Source organism: Tympanuchus pallidicinctus, unplaced genomic scaffold (genome assembly GCF_026119805.1).
Source record: "Tympanuchus pallidicinctus isolate F22 unplaced genomic scaffold, pur_lepc_1.0 scaffold8, whole genome shotgun sequence".
In the NCBI taxonomy this organism is placed as follows: Eukaryota; Metazoa; Chordata; class Aves; order Galliformes; family Phasianidae; genus Tympanuchus; species Tympanuchus pallidicinctus.
Genome location: NW_026294802.1, coordinates 47,397,481 through 47,420,433, shown reverse-complemented (window position 1 = coordinate 47,420,433; position 22,953 = coordinate 47,397,481). Strand labels below are relative to the sequence as shown.

Sequence of the window (22,953 nt, the reverse complement as noted above, 5' to 3'; positions counted from 1 at the left end):
AGATTCTCTTCATCTCAGCTATCAACACCTTCCAAATAGACACTCGAGTGCTTTTGTGTTATTGAACATGATGAATCCACCACTTTCAGCTCAGGCATTCCCAAATAAGATACAGTGACAATTCAGAAAACCCACAGCTGTAATTTGTGCAACAAATAGGAGCAGCCAGCACTTAACTCATCTTGCTGCATGCCAAAGAGCACAACCTCCAGGTGGTCACCAGCAACATGAACATATTGGGAAAAAATTAAATCCATCAACCCGTTTCACAGCTTAATTACAATAATAACAACTGTCAGATTTGCTTTCATTAGAGCAGATAAATTCAGTAAGTGATAAATCAAACTGCATAAAAGCTAGGAATTCTGGGCCCTAACCTGGTCCTTCTCCTGACTCCCTTGCAACCTTGGACAAATTTTCCCCTGTATTCAGCACTCGTGAGGCCGCACTTCGAGTACTGTGTCCAGTTTTGGGCCCCTCACTGCAAGAAAGACATTGAGGCTCTGGAACGTGTTCAAAGGAGGGCAAAAAGGTGGTGAGGGGTCTGGAGCACAGGGCTGATGAGGAGAGGCTGAAGGAGCTGGGAATATTCAGCCTGGAGAAGAGGAGCTCAGGGGAGACCTCATTGCTCTCTATAACTTCCTGAAGGGAGGCTGTAGTGAGCTGGGGGTCGGCCTCTGCTCTCGTGTCATCAGTGATAGGAGCAGGGGGAATGGCTTCAAGCTATGGCAGGGGAGATTCAGGCTGGACATGAGGAAGTATTACTGTTCAGAAAGGGTGGTCAGCACTGCAATGGATGCCCAGGGAGGTGGTGGAGTCACCGACCCTGGGGGTGTTCAAGGAAAGACTGGATGTTGTGTTGAGGGACATGGTTTAGTAGGAGCTATTGGGAATAGGTGAACGGTTGGACTGGGTGATCTTTTAGGTCTTTTCCAACCTTGGTGATTCTATGATTCTATGATTCTAAATCAAATTTTATCTCAGTTTTTGCAGCCACAAACAAAAAACCGTGAAAATGCTGCTGCGAAACAGTCAGTGATGCACTGAAAGGAGAAAAAGGACCGGGGAAGGAACATTTGTCATTCTGACCCTTTCAAAGAGGGCTTTCCCCCCACAGTGAGCTCAGCAACACAAAGCAGCAGTGCAGAAAACTGGCACCTGAAGGACTTACCGTGATGACATCTAGAATGCTGAGAAGACTGTGGACACTGTCTCCTGCCAGCACCTCCTTAACAATCACTTCTGTGCCATCCTGTAGGAGTAGAATAGATTACTATAGGCTCACAGGTGTGGATATATGGCAGCTCTAAAATATATGGTCGCCTATTGGAATCTGAACTCGAACCTTCCCTCTGCTCTGGTGCTAAATCACACCACCTTAGTTTTAAACCATCATTATAAAAGATAGGAGTGATAAAGGAAATTTAAAGCCAGTTTTGCCTTGGGGTAGATGTGACCTGACCTGTTATTTGTGCTACATAACAATTAAAAATGAAAACAAAACCTTCACACTAAGAATTAGCTCCATTGATTGAGGAATTACATGCTGCCACATCTTTCTGTAGGAGGAGGGAAGGGGAGAAAGCATTTTTCGATGGCCCTTCACACATCACCAGGCAATATAACAGGAAAAGGAGCAAAACAAAAGTATATGCAGAAGTCACAAAATTTGAGATAAATTACAAAAACAGCACATGCATTCAGCTATAAATATTAAAGTTAAACCTGAAAAAGTCAAGAAAAATATTAAATATATACATACACACACGTTAACCCAAGTTCACAAAAGGGATTGCACTTAACATTTGAAGACTTGCCCAAAACACAAGCTATCATTTCTTCTCCCTGTCTACCCAAAAGTGAATCTGGCAACCCTTCCAGGCAACCCCCCTTAACTAAGAGGCAAGAACATTCTGGAATGAAATCCATGTGGTCTCTTCTACTGCCACCATCCTGTTTTGTCTGCCTGTTTTATATAAATGAGGACAATTCCAACAATATGCCAATTTGGCCTTGCACTCCAGTCTCCTGCAGTAATTATGCAACTAAGAGCACGTGAGGATGACCTGGAAGAGTGAGCTAACCTTGCTCTATGGGAGACGTGTAGGGGCACGGCTCGAAATGCTGACATTTATATATCAGGGCCCTTCACTCCATCACTATGATTCAAACTTCACTTTAGCCAATCCTTAATGATTCATGCCAACCATGCTATGCTAACAGATGCAACTCAAGAACAGTGGCTGAGTTCATTCTTACACTTTCTTGAACGCACACTTCCAGCTTTCCATCTTGCACAACATAGATGCTGTTATCCAGCTGCCCAGGACGGAAGATGTATTCTCCTTCATGCAGCTGCACAAAAAACATGTGCTTGCACAATTCCAGAAAAAGGGGCTTCTCAAAGTGACCAAGAACCCTGCAGGATAGAGAAGTAAATATCAGCTTTTTTTCTCCCTTTTCTGCACAGGGAAAACTCATCCTTAATCAGCACAGCCTTCATGGAGGGGCTCAGAGGAAGCTGTAGCGTGGCAATGCAACAGCAGGGTGACAGGAACAAAAGTCCCCAGGGCAAAAGTGCAGCAACACAGTGAAATGCTGAAACCTCTAAGTGTCACAGCTCCTTCTTGAGCAGCGCATGGAGCAATGCCAGCAGGCTCAGAAGGAAGTACATCTTTCTTCAGGTGTCTTCCTCAAGAAAACACCAGCATGGCTTATGAAGGGTAAAAAACAAAAACCTACAATATACTGTATAAGCAAAGTTAGCCTTTGGAGCTTTCTCTTTTAGCCCAGCTACCCCAGCAATGCAACCAGAACATATGAGAAAAACTGAAGAATAAAAGAGAAAAAATCCCACCATTGTATCCACATAAATGTGAACATCCCATCTCCTGCAGGCAACAGGACTCCTGCAACACTGGACTAGTTAGTGAGCACCAGGCAGACAGAAATACCCTGCTTAAACCTCAGCATTTCGTATACAACACCACAAGTGTCCTCCACATAGTTTCATTAGCTCACAATTAACAGAATCAATCAATCAAATCATCCTGCAACATCAATTAGTCATAGAACATCAGAATTCCACAGGAGAAACTTTAGGTGACATAAATAGTAATTTTATTAGACTACTAAAGTGTCTAATTTAGTCCTGAAGGTTATAACTAATTAGATCAGAAGAGGAAAATAATTACCATATACAAAAGTCTAACATCTGAAAACCTCATCCTTCCTGCCTTGTCAGTGATATCAATACTTGACTGAATTGAATCACAGAACGGCCTGGGTTGCAAAGGAGCACAGTGCTCACCCAGTGCCAACCCCCTGCTGTATGCAGGTCACCAACCAGCAGCCCAGGCTGCCCAGAGCCACATCCAGCCTGGCCTTGAATGCCTGCAGGGATGGGGCATCCACAGCCTCTGAACTGCCTCACTGCCTCCTTTCCCTCCCTTCCACCTCATCTTTTTGACTCTGATCATACAATGATAAAATTTAAGGCTTGACACGTGGTAGAAAACACATCAGTTGAATAGCCATCAAAAGCAAAACCCAAGCATATATTTCCATTTAACATTACCTAACATTTTTAAGCATGTAAAGGACCTCTGATGGCAAATGAGAATTCTTTACATCAAATTCTGTCAGGTCTGCCTCCAGCAGAGAGGGAGGTGGCTCTTTTGGCTGCAGAGTTGGACATTCTTTCTTAATACGCAGAATCCTACAAAGGAAAACAATGGAAGTTCAGGACAGCATCCAATCTGTATATTGACACCATAGGTTGAGTGCAAGACACACTACACTGTTACACATTACCAAGCAGACAGAACAGTAGCATTCCAGCCCCCAGCTGCTCTTTTCGTGCCTTTCTTCAGCAGAACTAGAGGCAGTGCTCAGTGTGAATTCCCCCCTTCCCCAAAGCCCGAGTACCTTTTAGCCAAATTTAAAACTTTGGCCCGTTTCCTCATCCTTTGGCGAGGCACAGTGTTCCCAACCAAGGTGTTGGGAAGAGTCGAAACCTGGGAAGAAAGAGCAAAAGCAGAAACGTTCACTAAAACCAAGCGACAAAAACCCTTGCTCCAACCTTGCAAGGGATTCGACCTCTCTGCCAGGTCATCAGAACACTGGCAGAGTGAAGCATTCCTATCAGGCTTTGAAGGAATGGAACAACACCTACTCCAGGATCACTTTCCCTCTAGACAGAAAGTAGCATATGTTTTGATCTCGATAAGCAACTGCTACAGTCATCATGGATGGCAGTGGGGGAAAAACCAACACCCGAGCTATACATCTCCCACTCAGAAACACTCAACACGAGGCACAGAACATTCAAAGCTCCAGTATTCCTATGGCAGGCTATGCAGTACTCCTGTGCAGCAAGCCTTTAACTTGTGTTTTCACTGTGCCACCTTCTGGAGAACTGCAACAGCTGCAAGATCAAGCATTGCTATTTCTCCCACCAAAAGACAATAAACTATACTCAAATAGTTTGCAGACATTCCCCTCGCCCTTTTTACCAAAAACACACAGTGTTTTGCTGAAAACATCAGTTCTACAGTACCAATATCCTAGGTCTCCTTTAGGAGAGAGAAAGGCAAAGTTCAACTTCACCTCTGCCCTCTTCTCCTTCCTCCCCAAAAAACCCAAGAGATTTTCCCATGTGAAATTCTAGGGAGCTTTTATGCTGTATGTAAATAACTGTGTTAGAGAATATGAAAAATATTAAATTAAGAATTTATGAAGTACAATCCAAGAAGAATTAATAAAACAGCCCTGTGATCAATTACTGAGCCCAAACATCTGAATTCATCTCCACGAAGCCTTGGGGCGAGCACACAGCTGTGCTCAGGCAGGCTCCCCCACTGGAGATAACAAGGATGCCCTCCAACCTGCTCTGCCCAGAGGGATTCTCTGCGACCCACTGCTGCACCACAGCTCGGGGTTGAGGACTCCACTGGCCGCACACCTTGATTCTGACCCCACAGGACAGCAGGCAGGGAGCACAAACTCCAGTCAGGATTAAACAGCTTTTTCTTTCACCAACCATTCGTACCTGACCACAAGCAAGCAATAACCACGGATTTACTACACAGACTTTTGTATAAAGTGTTGAGGAAGGAAGTCATCTTGATCCCCAGGTCCTACTGCATTAGCTTTCAAGAAAGCCAAACGCATCACCTCTGCACTCATGTAACCATTCATTCCATTCCTTTGACCACGGTGGTACTTTCTATCACATTTAGCATGCACTTCAAGGGAAGCTTGTGCTTTGGGAATACAGGAACATTAATCTCCTCCATTAACTGAAACCCAGACCACCAGTGGAAAAAAACACAGCATACCAAGCATGTCTACTTAGACTAACCTAATTCATGACAGGAAATGTCTGGTCTCAAACCTTGCTACAATTTCTTTAAAGATTTAATCAGCCAGACTCAAACTAGAGCCCATGCAGAAACAGATTTCTGACCCAATGGAAAATCCCAGGCAATCTTCTAGGGTAATAGGAAAGCAACATCATCTGGACAAAAAACTGAATGCACAGGCAGCATCCCTTGTTGCAGCCTAAGGGAATGTTCAATCATTGGATAAATCCCTGTTGAACAACCTCTAATTACAGTTTAACAAGAAACAAGCATTCATATGCTGAGGTGCTTTATAGTCTACAGAAAGACAAATTTGAGTATGTGCTCTTCAGACAGACTGGCTGTTTCCTAAGATAGGAAAGACTAGGCCAGCTTCCTATGTAAGGGCAGTACTGGAAGTTGTTATTTGAAAGGGGCAACCCTGAATGCAGACACTGAATACCTTGAATATAATCCTAAGCACAGAAAAAGGAAGATTACTATAGACAACTATTTTATCATCAATTCAATAGAGAAGTGATGAATCAAAGAATAACCATCCTCAGTGTCTGCAAATATGTCTGAAAGGAATAATTCCAGGAGATCTGAAACATCCCTAAATAGGTCGAAGGCCTTGGGTCAAATTAAGCAACAGAAGTATTTCAAGTTTTACCAAACCTCCTCAACAGGATTTTAATCTTTACCTCCTTCCCACCACGCCAAACATTCTTACCTTTCTCATGATCTTCCTCCCATAGAACATCACTTTGTCTCGCTTGCGAAATCTGTACTGGCGGACATGTGGTTGAAGCTGCTCTGAAATAACAAAGAGCTTCATGTCAGAAACCACCTCAGTACCTCAGCAAATTTACAGATGACCCCAAGCTGTGTGCTGCAGTTGATACAACAGAAGAAAGGAATGCCGTGCAATTGATCTGGTCAGGTTTGAGAAGTGGGCCCACACGAACCTAACGAGGTTCAACAAGGCCAAGAGCGAGGTGGTGCACCTGAGCTGGGGCAATCCCAGACGTGAGCACACTGGGAGAAGAACTCTGTAAGAGCAGAGCTGTGTAGAAGGACTTGGAGGTCCTGGTGAAGGAAAAGCTGGACATGAGCAGCAGTGTGTGCTGGCAGCCTGGGCTGCATCAGCAGAGGAATGGCAGCGGGGTAGGAAGAGGACAACCCCCCTCTGCTCTGCCCTCACGAGGACCCACCTGCAGTGCTGTGGCCACACCGGGGGCCCCCAGCACAAAAAAGAGGTGCAGCTGTTGGAGTGGGTCCAGATGATGACCAGAGGGCTACAGAACTTATCCTACAAAGAGAGGCTGAGGGTGTTCAGCCTGGAGAAGGATCTGCCACCTCTTGACACTTGAAGGGAGCTTAAAAAAAAATGATGGAGACTGACTTTTTACAAGAGCAGACAGTGATAGGATGAGGTGAATGATTTGAAAAGAGTAGAGATTTGGGTTAGATGTGAGGGGGAAATTCCTGACCCAGAGGGCAGTGAGAACCCGGCACTTCTGCCCAGAGCTGTGTGCCCATCCCTGGAGGTGCCCCAGGCCATGGATGGGCCCTGGCCAACCTGAGCCCATGGTAGGACTGGGGTCTGTGAGGCCCTTCCAAGCCAAACCATTCTTTGATTCTAGGATCCACAGCTTTATGCTAAGGGGAAAGAAGACTAAGCACAAGTTATCAATTTTGCTACCTCCATAATAGCCAGAGTTCCCACTACTAAAGAGCAAGCTGTTAGTGCCAACGCTTAGAAATCAAACCAGCACCAGGCCCCTCATTATCCAAGTCTGGTTAAGCCAAGCCAGACTAAGGAAGAGCTGGCTTAAGGCTCTATCTAATCACTGGAGGAGGTAAAAAGGCTCTCTAAGCAGGCAGTGGAATCAGGTGACTTTAATCTCACTAAAGGAAACCAACAATCTGCCTTCCTGCAACAACAGGCTTGTAATTATTTCCAAGCCAACCAATACAAAGGCTATCACACAGCAGAGAAGCAGAAGTCTCCAAAAGTCCTGCACGTGGCAGTTATGAATTCTGTGTTTAATGACTCAATTCAGAACATAAGTTCTTCATCTTTTTAAAGTTCTTTTCTCGGGAAACTGCTACCATAACAGCAAGCAATTATTGTGAATTGGCACAGAACCCACCATGTAACATTACAAAAATACAAAAACTCCTTTTAGGATTGACAGAGTAGCTGAGTACTTACTGGATTGTTTCACTCTTCTGTAAATGACAAACACAACAATTCCTATCAGGAACAGTGCAACTGCAGCTCCAATGGCAATTCCAGTCAGCTGTGAGAGGAATTCATAGGAAAAGAAACTTGTAACTTCCACAGTTGAAAGCTATTTTTAATTTTTGTAGGGCTGACCAACACTTAACTCCGTTGTCTGAACATCAAACGCATCCATAAATACTTCAGTTTTAACTAAAACTTCACACACGTGAGGAGTTTGAATTTAACTGTATCGGCATCACATTTATAAGCTCAGATGCAAAATATTCAGCACTTTCCCCCCCCAAATATCTGTGAATTGAAAACTAAATATGCATGAGATTAAATAATAGAGATTAGTTCCTGCCTCGTGCACAGCAACAGCAAAGAAGCAAGAATTCCTCTCAGTTTACTCAGACTTTAATTGAGACTTAGTGGAGCTCCTGGAGCCGCCAGCAGGAACACACCACTTAGCACACCGTTTTCATCCAGTAGATTAAAGCCATACATTACCATTGTACTCTGTATTCTGTCTTCTACAAACTGAAGAATTCCACTTGCTGGCATGGCCTAGCACGAAAAGGAAGGTGAAGTTAGTTTCCCACAGCTGGCAAAAGCCTCCATACAGACACCTATGCCTGGCCTGGCACACACACACCATTTGGTTTCCAATGCCTTTCTTTCAGTTACCATTCACTTTGAAAGCGATGCCTTCAGTGGAAAGGGGTCAGGAGTGGAGTTCTATCTGGTGACAGTTCTACACAATCCTAAACAACCTCAATACAAGGTCAGACAGGGAGGTGTTGACTTTTGTTATGACTTTACGTTATTCAGAGCAATAAGAACAAGAGCTGAATGTAAATGTTATGAGACTAAGAAAATAAACCAGAAAATTAGAGATGAAATTCAACATAAACCACAAAATTATGCACATGGGGAAAAGCTCTAACTCAGGTGCACAGCCCTGGAACCTGTACTGCTGACTGCTGCTATTCTGGACAAAAACCTGCACACTGTAGAAACGCCAGCTCAAAATTTAGTGGAGTGCAGGGAAAATCAGTTAGCAAACCAAATATTAGAAAGAAGTAGGAAACAAAACGAGTACAAGAACAGACACGTCACCCTGTAAGCCTCAAGCCTTACTTGAACCTTACGTTCTGGAACCAGTTTTTGCTCTCAGTTCCAAATCCAGATGACTTCTTTATTTAGCTTTGTATCCTCAAGAAAAATGGAAGCGCCCACAGAGTCACCAAACCAGTCTCCCTCACAGAAGTTCATTCCAGGCTCACAGGGCAAGCAGAGTCCAGCCTGGCCAGTCAGCATATGCGGAGCTGAGCATATTTTCTTAGGTCCCTTTAACTCCACCTATTAATCTGTCTCCTCAGCATCGCTCCAACTATCACTACTACCATCAGTGCTGGATAATTACTGGTGGAATCGCAGTGGGAAGTCACAAGAAAAAAAATGCTGAAAAGTTGCTAGCAACAAATACAGTGCTTTCTGGCTAAGCAAGGTGAGATCTCAATGCAAGTCTTTCATGGCCACTTGTTTGTTTCCCTCTGACGGCAGCAGGAATAGGAATTCTGCCACTACCAGGGCCCACGTGATCTCAAATAGCACAGAAAGTAGCAATTGCCAAGTGACAGTCCCAGCACTGTTCCCTGTGAGGAAATAAATTCACAACAGAAGCATGAAACACACAGGTGCACACACAGAGCCTGTGCCCCAACCAAGAAGGCTGTAAGGGAATCCAGAACTCCAAGGGGAACAGAGAAGCCTTTGGAAGGTTTGTTATCAAGACTGGCCTGAACATTCCCACCTCAACATGGATCAGAGTTCTGCAGGGAGTTCAAACAGTGGTAGCATCCGAAAAGAGGCAGAGAAAGTCAGCAAATGGCCGGCAGCCACGGGGACACCAGTGTGTGTCAGCAGCTGCTCACAGTCAGGCAGCACAGGGGCCAGTCGTGAGGCCACAAACACAGCAGAGCTGCAGGGCTACAGCACAGAGGGAGGTCACACCCAGCGCCTGCATTCAGGGCTTCATGTGCTCCATCCGAGCCCTGATCCAACTCTTAGAAACAAAACACACACTGAGCAACCCCGAGAAGACCCACATTTCACTGGAAAAAGACAAAATGATAGGCTGAGAGTATGTGCTAGCAGGAATAGTGCCTGTGTTTTCTAACGCTTGACTCCAGTTTTCTTAACAAAACTGTGGCCGGTAACAAAAACACGCAGCTTTGAAATAACATTTACACCCATCCAGGTGACCAAGCACAGAACAAGCAGCCAGGGCATGTACTCAAAAACTTCCCATTGCAATCAAAGGTAAACAGACATACCCCACACAGGGAGGGGTGCCAGGTGGTGACAGGCACAGCGCTCAGGAACTGACATGAGTGTTCTCAGAATACAGGTTTCCTTGTGGCTCATGAGTACAGCTGACCACACGCTGCGGCTTTGACCACAAACGCTGAGTTTTCACAGAACATCTTTTACCTGCTTATCAGTGTGCTGGATGCACCTTCTAGTTCTAAGAAAAGTATTTCCTGTTGTGGGCCTTGATTGTTGTTACTAGGAAAAGCAATATGTGTCTTAAGGAAGAATAAATGCAAGAGCTAAAGAACTTCTTGATCCTTCCATCTTCAGGCTAAAATCATACCACTGAAGCAAAAGGTGCTTCAACTGTGTCATTCTGCTGACAAATGAGAATACGAAGCACCACGTGAATGGTTTGCAGTACAGATAAGTAAATACACACAAAAAATGGGACTGATCTTGACAGTTTTGGAAGGACTATACCCTTATCAAGAAAGGCTCTGGAAAATAAAAGCAGTGTATCTGAAAACGTTATCCAAAAGTTATCAAATTAGGCACTGTCCTGGTTTCAGCTGGGACAGAGTGGATTTTCTTCATAGCGTCTGATATGACACTGTGTTTTGGCTTTAAGAGAAAGAAGCTGCTGACAGAACACTGATGTTTCAGCTGTTGCTGTGCAGTATGAAGCCAAGGATGCTTCAGCTCCTCACTGCACCCTGCTAGCGAGGGGCTGGGAGAGAACAGGGCCAGAAGAGCTGACCTGAGCTGGCCCAGGGGACGTCCCAAAACACAGCACCATGTGATAACTACAAAACTGAGGGAGCTGGACGGGGGGCAGCTGAAGGGCTGCACAGCACCGAGCTGCTGCTGCATTAAGCCAACCACAGCAGCTACGTTTGCTTTCTGGAAATGCTAAAAAAGAAACAAAGATGTGAAAAATAGCATCAAATCACTTCGTACCTCAAGGCTGGTGCCGTTGCCTTCTTCTTCCATGGCTGGAGGTGCAGCAGAAGGGAAAAAGAGGAAAAATGACCGTTAAGAAACGACAGCAACCCAGACTCTGATTTTCCAGCGCACGGCAGCCGCCGACCCGCGGGAAGCAGTCTGTGCCAGGAGGGCTGCGGTCTGTCAGCGCTCCGCTCCCACCGCTCCCATCTCCGCGGCCCAACGCCGCACTGACAAATCCGGTGGAGGGGAGTTACCGCACGGACCCGCCGGTCCAACCGGGCGCCGCGGGGAGACCGGTGAGACCGGCTGAGCCCGGGCAGCCCCGAACTACCACTGAACCCCCGTCCCGTCCCGTCCCCTCACCCGTTGCTATAGCCGCGGTCGCCGCGGCGCTCCTACGCGGAGGTCAAAGGTCAGCCGCGGAGCGGGGCCGAAGGTCGCATCCCTGCACCCACCGCCACCAGCGCCGAGCGGGGCGCTAAACCCCGCCCACTTCCCCAGCTCCTCGTTGCTGATTGGCGCGCACAGCTTCGCGCCGAGTGGTCCGCGGAGCAGCACGGCCTAAGATAGGTGCTGCGGATTGGCTGACGGGCTTCTACCAATGGCAGCGGGCGGTGTTGGGGTGTGGGAGCCGGGCGGACCGGGCTTGCTGCCGCTGCGCCGTCCGCCCGCCCGCCCCTCCGTCCGTGCTCTTAGGGCCTGCAGGCGCTCGCTATGGGGCTGCTGACCGAGCTGGCCCGCGGGCTGGTGCGGGGCGCCGACCGCATGTCCCCGTTCACCAGCAAGCGCGGCCCTCGGTCCTACAACAAGGGCCGGGGAGCCAAGAAGATGGGCGTGCTGACCTCCAACAAGAAGTTCATCCTCATCAAGCAGATGGTGCCTCAGTTCGTCGTCCCCGAGCTGGCGGGCTTTAAGCTGAAGCCCTACGTGTCGTACCGCGCTCCGCACGGCTCGGAGCCGCCAATGACGGCCAAGCAGCTCTTCGACGAGTTGGTGGCGCCGCGCATCGAGAAGGACGTGAAGGAGGGAACCTTCGACCCAAACGCGCTGGAGAAGTACGGCTTCGAGCCGACGCAGGAGGGGAAGCTCTTCCAGCTCTTCCCCAAGAATTACGTGCGCTAGGGGGCAGCCGGGGCTCCTCCGGGTGCTGGGCTGCACTGCGAGAGACTTGGACTGCGCCTTACAGCTCGGGACAGTTTCTTTTGCTGAGTATTAAATGCAAGTCCTTCCAGTGTATCTTTCTGCAATGTGTGATTTAAATCACTGCGGGGGCACTGGTTTCCTGTCAGAGATCTAGGAAGGTGTTGGTTTTGTTTGCATTGTTGCACCGCGTGGCTGTGCAGGCGTTCTGCTGTCAGAGCAGAGCTGCTGAGCCCACGCGAGGAGCTGCAGGAGTCTGGCTCCAGGCTGCTCCTGACTTCCAGGAGCGAGGGAGGAGGGCTCTGCCTCTGGGATTTTCTGGCTGTGGAAGGAGCTGCTTGGAGCTGATGTCTCATCGGCGCTGCCAGCACCCTGCTGTGAGTGGCAAGTTCAGCCAGAAGCAGAATACTTCAATTCACTCCTAGCCACAATGAAGTGCTTCATGGGAAAGGCCTCCAGTGAGGCCTTACCGTAAACTGAGCACTGATCTGTAGCTCAGATCAAACATCACAGCTGTGGTATTTACCAAAGTTTAAAAGTAGTATTTGAATTCAGGCAGGATGCAGTTAATAGTTGCAGTCAGTGCCTGTTCCTTAGCAGTGCAGCTGCTTTAAATGTCGAGGTACCTGCTTACATTTGAAATACACCTTGGGAAAAGAAAAAAATCATCATTTTCGTCTTCCTGGAAAAGTGGTGTCTTACTATTCATCAAATTAAATACATACAAGCAACACTTACAGTTGTGTGCAACAGTTCAAAGTAGAAATAGCTACAGTCAAAAAAAGCTGTTGGAGATGTGTTTGCCTCTGGTAGCCAAGTAAACCCCAGGACTTGTCTGCCCAGCCTTTGGGAGGCCAAACACATAAACTGGGCTGGTCCATGACCAGGCTGAAGCTCTTCACGTGAACTAACTGGCAGTGATGGGAGGCAGGAAGAGTAAGCAGATGATTTTCATGGTGGGAGCAGTGGTGTTTTGCAGGACCTCTTTCTACAATAAGGCACATAGCAAAAACCTCTAGAGGAGGGAGAAAACAGCAGAGCAGCAAAGCATGCATGTCCCTGCTGCTCATAACACAGCACATCACTCTGTCTTGGATCAGTACGGGTTGTAACACAACGCAGGCTTTTGTTTAGTGATGGTAAACTCCAACCAATATGCAAAGGACCTCTAATAAAATCAAATAACCGGGGAAGATCAATCACTTGTATTGATTTTTATTTAGAAACATCCAAAAATATGGTGATTTTTTTCAACAAAAGCTCTTGTTCACATTACCAGTATGAATGTAACAGCGCTCAAGAAGGTTTTTGTTTTTTTTTAAATACACATTCAACTTTGAAAAAGGAATTTCAAAGCAGTGAGATTCGTATCTGCTGTACCTCGCTTCAGATGCAGCACTGTTACAGATGCTTGTTGCTGGTGTTTCTTTGCCTCCAGGCAACTAATTCTTCAGGACTCTCAAAAACAAACCATGCAAGCTAGAAGTTCCTTACCTAGTTTAAGCTGTTTTGTTTTGTTTTGTTTTCTTTCTAGAAAGGTAATTAAGAACAGAGAGAAAGTGTTCCAGAAACGGTGTTTTGCTGATATTTCACAGTGAAAAACAGAAAGCTAATGAAGCAGCCATTCCTGGAGGTAGTTAGGGCAACGTTGTTCAAATTTTGGTTTCTGTAATTTATTTATTCTGAACTTAAAGGATGTTAGGAAACATTGCCTATATTTTTGGAGGTTTTGTTCTTAAAGCTGTTCACCTTAAAAAAAACAAACAAAAAAACCTGTAAGATCTGGACTTCAGATCTACATGTAAGTCTCACTGTGGAGAACAGAAAAGATGAGCTGGATACCCAGAGTGTGGGAAGGGGCAGGATGGGTTTTGTGTGGCACTAAGATGTAAGCAGGGCTCACTACAGTTTCTACTAAACCGATTTGTGCTTAGCGTGGAGAGCAACAAAATGAGATTGCATCCAGCTGATGAGTCTGAGTGCAGGCTCACCACAACCCTTACAAGAAATGCCCTGCTCAGAATGAAGCCTCCTATTGCTGAACCACTCTCTGTCCTTTCAGTCGGTCTGGATTTCTTTCTTGGAAAGAAATTCTCTTATTAAAGATCACAGTAAGCACTGCACTGCCAGCATCTGGACTGTCTTTGATTGTCTTCTCAAAGTACATTCCAGTTTACAGATCACACAAGCTACATACACACCTAAGCCTCTACTCATGGGCTTTTTTCTGAGAAATCCATGAAAACCTCTCATCACACTCTGTGTTTGCCTACATGTAGTAACACAGACAAGTCTGGTTTGTTTTGGAAGGAGGAAAATAGGCTTAACAGATCAGTCAGACAAATGCAAACCAGCTCTGAGGGATTCAAATATACTGCACAAACAAGAAGCCTCTGAAAAGAAGGCTGTCCTACTCTGGATTAGTACACTAAGGGAAAACTAAATGTGTTTGTGCTTGACTACATTTCTCAAAGCAAAGGCTTTCCTCAGTGCTGAAATTAAAACCATCAGGAAATTATTCCATCATTATTGGCTTTTAAAGATTCACAAACTCAACAATATGAATTGTAAAAAAAAAAGAAAAAAGAGGGTGTTAGCTGAGCTGCTAATGTCAGTACAGAAGCTTTCCTACCCCTTTACCTCAGGACCTGTCAGTGCCAACTTTCAGCTGTCCTTTCAGGAGGGGATTTAGTACTGGCCCTCTCGGAGGCGATAGCCAGGTTCATTTCCCACTTCCAGACATGCAGGATATTATCATAGAAAGAACAAGTTGCTACAATGCTCGTTGCTTTGGGGCCGTCTGAAGACCTGACTGAATCACAGCTTCCATGGAGGCCAATTCCATTGGATCTCTTAACTCCCAAGTCAGAGGTGCTGGCTGACTCAGGACTGCCCCCTCTGTCGGCACCCCCACCCAACCCTGCCCCCTCCTTTAAATCAGGTTTCCTACCCAGCTCAGGATCCCCAGACGACTTAGGACCCTCCTCTGCTTTGAGCTGCAAGGCAGGGCCTTCACTGTCCTCATCCAATATCACATCAAAAGTAGCGGTAGGAGACTCATAGATTATCTTCAAGTTTCGGACCTGCAAATTCAGCCTCTCCTCTCCTTCCTCTGACCGTGGCACAGGCCGCTCCGAAGGCTGGCACGCAGCACCAGAGTCCTGTAGTGCAGCCAAGGAATCCCTCGGACACAGCCGTGACCAGTCAGCCCCGTAGGCCAGAGAATTGTGCAAGACATAGGATGACAGGATGGCACATTCCTCCGTGTTTTCCGCTTTAAAAAGCAAACAATGACATGAGCAGAAAGCAAGCTGTGACACAGTTTGTTGCTTACAGACCATTTCAGTACTGACCAAGCCATACAACAAGAGCTGCCTATCCACTGTACTGGTTAACGCCTTCTCTACAACAGTTAAGCGTTGAGGAGGAACAAAGTACCCTGGCTCTTCTGACATTTCTTCAGCCACCTCCCAGCTTTGATTTTCCCCAGTTCAGCGAGCAGACAGCAAAGGGATTTATGTGCATGAGGTTTAAGAGCTTCATTATTCAAAATGTATAAATAGGCTGAAGACAGATCACACAGTGATCTCAAATGAGCCAGAAATACAACTGCTAAGACTGCCAGACCAGGTTCTGGTTATTAATAAATTGCAGATGTGCCTTTCCCATGGACTTTCAGCATCTCACTCTGCTATTAAATGCTATCAAGTTCCTCCCTTCCCTACACAGAAGAAATGAGATCCTCATTTCACGAGCTGTTGATTTGCCCAAGGTCTGGAGAAACTCAGCAACACAACCATTTTATGCATGCTATATTTGTAACGTAAATGCAAACAGCTTTATGAACATGTAAATATCTTCTGATTCACATGGAAGGTTTGCTCACGCTATTCTAGATAAACCAGACTGCACAGCATTTCCTTTCTGAGGCAGTAACCCATTCACACACTGCATTTGGTTCTGGGCTCTCCAATACAAGAGACATAGCAGTGCTGGAGAGCCCTGCAGAGAGCTACAGGGATGAAGGAGGGACTGCAGCATCGCTTAGAAGTAAGAGCTGAGAGCTGTGCCTGACAGCCTGGAGGAGGCCGAGAGGGGATCTTAGGAATGTGCACAAATATCTTAAGGAGGAGACTCAATGCATGCGGACAGACTTTCCAGTGGTGGTCCCAATGACAGGACAGGCAATGGGCACAAACCAAAATGCATGAAGTTCCCTCTGAATGTGTGGAAAAATCTCTTTACTGCATGAGTGACAGAGCACAGGAACAGGCTGCCAGGGAGGCTGTGCAAGCTCCTTCTCTGGAGATACTCAAAACCTGCCTAGATGTGGCACTGTGCAACGCGTCCTTGCTCAAACAGGGGGTGGGACGAGGTGCTCTCCAGAGGTCCCTTCCAACCTCAGCCACTCCAGCAGGTTAGTAACTCCTGCTGACAGCAGAACATCACTTGATATTCACCTAACTTCTCTGAACCATCAAGATGAACACAAACCAGATCAAAGGTAATGCTTTTATATCAAGATAAACAGGCTTCTCCCCATTAAGAGAAGTTACAACAGATTTATGTATGATTAATGGCAGTGCCTTGGCACAAGCTACCATGCCAGTGCTGAGGATCAGTCTGGGAAAGCTGGAAGAGTTAATTAAAGTTAAAATAAATGTCTAAGGCTATAAACAACATCTGAATCTTTCCAGCAAGCTCAGAGCAGGAGCTCCCCCTTTAACTTGGAGATAGGAAACATGAACAACAGAGCAGTGTGAGAGCATCTCTGTTCCACTGAACACTCACCCATGCTTCCACGGCAGTCAAGGATCTTGAATCCACTCTGCATGCAGGCTGCTAACAGCACAAAATCACAGGTTGGGTGCCATTTCAACCTCCAGACTCCACCTTCAACATGGGTGTCTGCCAGCGGCTGCTTCATGTTCCTGGTGTCCCACAGCAGCACGTGCTCATCATAGCTGGAGATGTATCACAAATCGATATGCTGACAAGCAGCAAAAATGATTCAAGTGCAGCAAGTTCAGAAGAAAATGAGGAAATGCCCCATCACCTTCCCCACAGTACATTCCTAGAGACCATGCCTTGAGAAGCAGCAGCACATTTAAGATAACAGAGAGGATGGGCACAGTAGGGAAGGGCAGCTAGAAGGGATTTACCTGCCAGTAGCCAGAAGGTTCTCCCTGTGGGGACTGCACTGAATGCTGCAAACACCCATCGAATGTCTGCAAAAGAGCAAACCAAATGACAGAAAATATGACACACTATTTGAAATGGGGTTCTTCCTTGAATTTCAAGGCTTTGGGCTTTCTGCACCAAGATGTTTCAGGAAAGCAGAGGAGGGTGAACTCAAATGTCAGTCCACGCTCTGTTGCAGCCACGCAATCCAACTGCCTTTCTAGAAAATAAACTTCTAATCACACATTACCTTTGCATGAACAATTTCTAGTAATACTTGGACCACAAACTGTCCAGAGCCCATCAGAATTTCAGCAAAACAACTCAATTCCCAGAAGATTTTATTCTCAACATTAATATTTCTATAGCAACAGCGATCACGAGCATTTTAAGGCTACGTATGAAGTTTCACTGGAAAGCTGTACATGTTGCTTTAATCATATTCCACAGATACCTTATACCATCAGAAAAAATAGGAAAAAACATTACTTGAAATGAGTGGGGAATTAAACATTTTCTAAAAAAAACTTCCACAACAATACACCCACATTTAACACATGGAAAAATCTCAAAAAAGCGAGCAGTTGCTTGTTTTGAAGGACATGGAGAAGAAAGTTTCAACCTGGAGCCATCCTGATGAAAAGCCTGATGGGAAGAGATGTATTTTCTCTCTCAATTTCCCAAACGAGGCAGAAACAAAACTCCACTCATTGCTCATCTCTGAACACAGCAGCCTGGGAAGGGATACAACAGCTGTGGGCTCCAGCTACTGGCACTGCTTGCTTACCTCCTGCTGGTGAACACTGGAGCCTCTGGATTGCATCTGGTGTCCCAGCCTTTCAGCAGGCTGTCATCTCCTCCTGCACAAAGACAGAACACAGCTATCCTGAACAGCCCTCAAAAGATCACTGCGAGACACTGAAGCAGAGCTACTGCTTTTCACCTGGGATATCAGAGCATTGAACAGACATAGCAAACCTCTCTGGAGGCTCACGTTACTCCTTGCCACACAAGACACGTGCAATAACAATTTGCTCATTGAAAAAATTTAGCTTCAAGAGTTCTGACCTTTTTGCTTGTATCTGTAACCCTTGCACGCCCCAAGGGATCACCAACTTTTTTGCCAAGAGCCAGCCCAAGCACAGTTTAAAGGATATGGTTTCTCCTAGTTAACTCCCATCACTTTCCCCTAGCAGAGAGCCCCACTCTTACAAGACGTGTGATGGGAAGCAGCACACCCAGCTCTGCAAAGTAAAATCTCAAGGAACAAACTCTCCTAAACAAAGTGAGCCACCCCCAGCACCCCCAAATAAATCCCCAGTACTTACAGACCTGAATACACAATATCAATGTTCCAGTAATTAAAAGCAGCAATCCAGGCCTCAAACTTGTGAGCCTCCCACTGGTTCAGGATGTGCACAGAAGGTGCAGATTCATCTATGGAGAACAAATTCAGCTTCCCCTCTGAATCACTGCTGATCACTCTCAAAGGACATCCACTACATTGGAACACAGAGAAAACATCAGAAATTTCTGAAACTCGTGTTTTAAGTAATCATCAAGTACAAATTAGCTGCCAAGCTAGAGATGGCACCATATATATCTGATTCAAGTGAGCATCAAGAGAAACTGACAGTGCAGTGGAGGAATGCAAGCATTTATACAATTATTTTCAGCTTCCCATCTTAAACCCATCCATACTAGCGATGCCTACACCCTGATCTCACAGAGGAAGCCCTCTGCTCACATTCATTTGACTGAAACAAAACCAGGTCTTTCTTTCCCCTCAATGCTTGACTTCTCATGGGCCTGATATCAATCCCCCGTCATGAACTAGTTACCTTCCAACAGCTCAGCTGCAACTGTAGGTAGTGATTTTGGTGTCTCAGGGCTTCTTTCCAGTTCTGCATCATATGCCAGTTACTAAACCATACAAATCTCCCAGATTTCCACACAAGAGATCCCTGGTCACCCCCCAGCCCTGCACTGACAGTTCTATGAGATGCAAAGGCAGACATTCAGCTTCTAGGAGGGGTTATCTGTCTCTGAATAGAAAACAGTGCTGTGCTTCAAAGCAACCTTTCATCATGGCAATCATCATTTTTACCTTGAAGGGTAGAAACAAGAAGAAACGTAGAGAAGAAAGTAGAACTAGAAGTTCTGCTTATTCATTAAACAACAGAAAACATATGCACAGAAAAAGCTTTAAATTAGGAAAAGCAACTGATTACCTGCCCTGCAACACAAAGTGCAGTACTGCCCCTGAGCCCCTCCACTTTCCAGTCTCACACTGAAGGTATCACTCTGTTTTACACTTATAGAAAACCTACACCTGACCTCTTCCTGGGGACAGCTAATTCATGTTCTGGAATTCAATTATGCTATTCCTGAAATCGAATGTATGAGCCACTTCCAAACCAACTCTCTACTGATTCTCATGAAACTGTCTGAAATTTTCTTACTATCAGTTCTTAAACAGACCTTCACATTAGAATTTCAGCTGTTTTGTGAACAGATGGAAAAAACTGCAGTCTTAAGCAAAGAGAAACGTTCCTGGTTCACCTGCCATCATTCCCTATGGCACAGCCTCAGGTTTGCTGTTGGATCAGGCTCTGCTCTTGCTACAGTGACCACAGCAGTTGTTCCTTTGTTACCTCTCTCTGAAAACAGTAACTTTCAGAGAAGGCCAAGGGAGACAGCTGGGATCAAGGAAATCTTCAGCTACCTTGCAAACAAAGCCACCAGCTTCGTTCATCAAAAGCCTCAGCCTGAAATTGTCACACGCACAGCGACCTCAGCAACACTCTTTATCTCCCATCCTCACCACTGCTCACGTCCTGTGGACCAGTCTAAGGACAAGGCCAGGCGCTGCGCACCGAGATCGACCCTGAAGCATGGCTCCAACATGCAGCTGTTCTTCTACTGGAAAGAAAATAAATGAGGTAAGGAGAAGGCACAAGGTAGACAACGTGTACTGCTTACATCTGTGGTGGTTTTCAGAGACAGACATACTAGAGACCCATGTCAAGAAGAGATGAGAAATCCCACAGCAACTTACAGTTGTTCAGTACTAGCAGAAGACAAACTTTATGCACAGACAGCATCCCCACCACTCTGCTTCCCATCTCCCACCAACCCCCCTTAAAATTTTCTTTCCCTCAGAGAGCAATGAAGTGCAGAACTGAAGACCTGACTGCTGAATTCCCTCATTGTCCAGTTGGGTTTTCCCTTTTTTGCACTGAAGGAACAGCTCTCTCCATCAGACTCTTCTCACCAACTGAAAGAAACCCCTTTCCAAAACTCTTTCCTACTTTTACCAACTTTGCACCTTCTGCTGTTCTTACCAATAACTGCATACTTATTCTCTAAGTTCACAAAGCTTGCTGCTGCTCCCCCACATCTTTCACCTCCCACACCCTGCAGGTATACAGGGCCCAGCCAGTCTTTCCAGTGCCATAAGCAAGTTTGTGGAATTTATAAGGAACATTAACAGAAGACAAAACAAATGTTAAAAAAAAAATAACACAGCTAAGTACACTGAGGAAGCCATGGAAACCATACTCCTTCCCTGCAGAGTCTCTAAGCATTGCAAATAAAGCTAGAATGTGGTGAGAATAACTTCAACATCGGCAGGCGTTACAGCCACCCACCTCACTGCCAGTCAGGTGGCAGAACTCCACAGCACCCATCGAGTTTGCAATGCCAACCATGGGATGTTCTGCAACTGGAATGTGGCACCTGAAAGATCCAGCAGTTAAAAAAGCCTTGAATGTATAACTGTTTTGAGTTTAAGGAGAAAAGCAATAGCTTTTATTGTAGGGTGCAGAAGGAAAGGGCACTTGATTAAAAAAATCTCATTAAGAAAATCTAAGAGTCTTCTTGTTCCCATAAACCTGCACCAAAGGTAAAATATTATACATTAGGGGAATCTATGACATATTATGATATAAAGAGATGGAACACTTTCCTGTGAAGACAGGCTGAGAGCTGGGGCTGTGCAGCCCAGAGAATTGAAGGCAGAGCTGAGAGCTGCATGTCAGTATCTAAAGGTCTGTGAGAAGGGAGGGGACAGACTCTATAGCAGGGACACAAGGGGAAATGGTTTCCAACTAAAAGAGGGGAGATTTTGACTGGACATAAGGGAAAAGGTTTTTACAATAAGGGCATTGAGGCACTGCACAGGTTGCACAGAGAGCTGGTGGTGCCCCATCCCTGCAGACAATCAAGGTCAGGCTGTTGGGGCTCTGAGCACTGCTGGAGCTGTGGGTGTCCCTGTGCACTGCAGGGAGTGGGACCTGATGGCCTTTAAGGTCCCTTCCAACAAAAACGATTGTATGATAAACAAACGAGGTCTGCAGTCACTGCCCAGCTGCTCATAAGCACGCAGGAGAACGCAATGCAGAAACGAGCACAATTTGCTCACTGGTGGATGCTTCCCTCTGAGAAGTCGGGGACAATTTAGCTGCAAGCAGTCAGCCCTACCAATGGCAGAAGGCACCGAGGAGCAGCAGAACCCGGCGAGTTCTCCAGTCCCCCCAGCCCAGCGTTACCATTTGATGTCCAGGACGGCAGCGGTATCGATCCTTTGGATCTCAGTCAGCGGGATGCAGGGCTGCTCCTCGTTGTAGTGGTACAGGTAGAGGCGTCCCGTCCTGTCGCAGGCCTGGTGGCTCCCTCTGCAGTCAGTCTGCAGCAGAGATCAAGAAGAAAAGCCCTCGTTTAGCGGCGCTCCGGCCACCCCCCGCCCGCGGGCATCGCGGGGGGCCGTTCCTCACGACAGGTCACCGCCGCTCCGCCGGAGGAACCCGCGGGGACCCGAGGGGAGGGAAGAGCCCAGGGCGGCGCGAGGCGGCCTCACCGCGGCGGGCGGGCGGAGGTGGTACGTGCCGCAGGCCAGGATGCTGTGCCAGCCCTCCACCGGGCACCACTCCACCGCGTCGGCGCTGAACTCCGTGTCCACCACCTGCAGCGTCCGCGTCCGGCACGGGGCCGCCATTTCAGACCGCGCTCATAACCGCGCGGGGCGGCCCCGGGCTGCCCGCAGCTCCGCGCCGGGGCGGGGCGGGGAGAGGCGGAGGCTCCGGGCGCTTCCTGTCAGCGGGGCGGGGCGGCGGCAGGCCGGGCCGTGCACGGCGCGGAGCCGCGGCGCTCTCGTCTTCCTCAGCCGGGCCCGCGCGCGGCCCTCGGCTCCCTCCGCGCTGAGCGCGACGTTCCCGCCCTGCGCCTCCCGCCCCTCCCGCAGTTCTTCACGCAGCCTTTATCGTCATTAGCGTTACCCTGAATAACCTCACTGGCTGTTGCTGCGTTCTCCATTCGCTATTTCTTCATAATTATTAATGTTTTAGCCATTTTCATACCTCCCTTTAGCTCTCCCTTTCCCAGCTCCGTGACCCTCCTGCTGTCCCACAGCAGCTATTTGCCTTTACTGTGAGCCAAGGTGGCCGTCGGTGACGTGGTGCAATCCCAAGCCACGTCCCCTCAGCCTGTTGATGCCATTGCCAACCCTGGTACAGTCACTGGCACTTCCCTACACAAAACACGCTGATTCCACTCCAGCATTCAGCCTTTGATGCTGCATTGCCGCATCCCCACGTTTGCTAATGGGAAGCACTGCATGGACCTGGCTGCGTTCTGCCACATCTGCCCCAGAACTCGTTTCAAAAGCAGTTTTCACGCTGGTACCACAGAGAAGTTGTACATCCCAGCTGCTGGCCCTGCTCATTCCCTTGCCAGCTCCCTCAGAGCAGTAGGTGGGACTGTCTGGGCCTGGCACTCCATTGCTGCCGCTCGGTTCTG

The 22,953-nt window shown here is 47.0% G+C and overlaps 3 protein-coding genes across 4 annotated transcripts in view; 1 reads left to right on the top strand and 2 right to left on the bottom strand.

Annotated features, from left to right (window-relative positions):
- PNPLA7 (patatin like phospholipase domain containing 7) overlaps positions 1-11,337 on the bottom strand; it is a 116,542-nt gene extending 105,205 nt beyond the window's left edge. For both annotated transcript variants that reach the window (XM_052667634.1, XM_052667635.1), the window contains exons 1-9: positions 11,200-11,337; positions 10,849-10,883; positions 8,083-8,139; positions 7,561-7,648; positions 6,076-6,158; positions 3,928-4,016; positions 3,578-3,718; positions 2,260-2,419; positions 1,172-1,252 (exon numbers count right to left, since the gene is read on the bottom strand). In XM_052667634.1, the coding sequence (XP_052523594.1) occupies positions 1,172-1,252; positions 2,260-2,419; positions 3,578-3,718; positions 3,928-4,016; positions 6,076-6,158; positions 7,561-7,648; positions 8,083-8,139; positions 10,849-10,881 (732 nt within the window). In that variant the 5' untranslated portion in view covers positions 10,882-10,883; positions 11,200-11,337. The remainder of the gene's footprint in view (positions 1-1,171; positions 1,253-2,259; positions 2,420-3,577; positions 3,719-3,927; positions 4,017-6,075; positions 6,159-7,560; positions 7,649-8,082; positions 8,140-10,848; positions 10,884-11,199) is intronic.
- A 117-nt stretch (positions 11,338-11,454) lies between these two features.
- On the top strand, positions 11,455-12,072 carry MRPL41 (mitochondrial ribosomal protein L41). Its single transcript, XM_052667681.1, has one exon. The coding sequence runs from the start codon at positions 11,551-11,553 to the stop codon at positions 11,956-11,958; it is 408 nt and encodes a 135-aa protein (XP_052523641.1). The 5' UTR covers positions 11,455-11,550; the 3' UTR covers positions 11,959-12,072.
- Positions 12,073-13,175: 1,103 nt separating this feature from the next.
- DPH7 (diphthamide biosynthesis 7) lies at positions 13,176-22,233 on the bottom strand. The gene is made up of 9 exons (XM_052667665.1): positions 22,016-22,233; positions 21,708-21,844; positions 20,808-20,895; positions 19,982-20,076; positions 18,490-18,656; positions 17,945-18,017; positions 17,139-17,204; positions 16,768-16,940; positions 13,176-15,250 (listed from the first exon to the last, which is right to left on the bottom strand). Exons 1-9 carry the CDS (start codon positions 22,151-22,153, stop codon positions 14,628-14,630), a joined length of 1,560 nt encoding a protein of 519 aa, XP_052523625.1. The 5' UTR covers positions 22,154-22,233; the 3' UTR covers positions 13,176-14,627.
- Between the last annotated feature and the right edge of the window lie 720 nt (positions 22,234-22,953).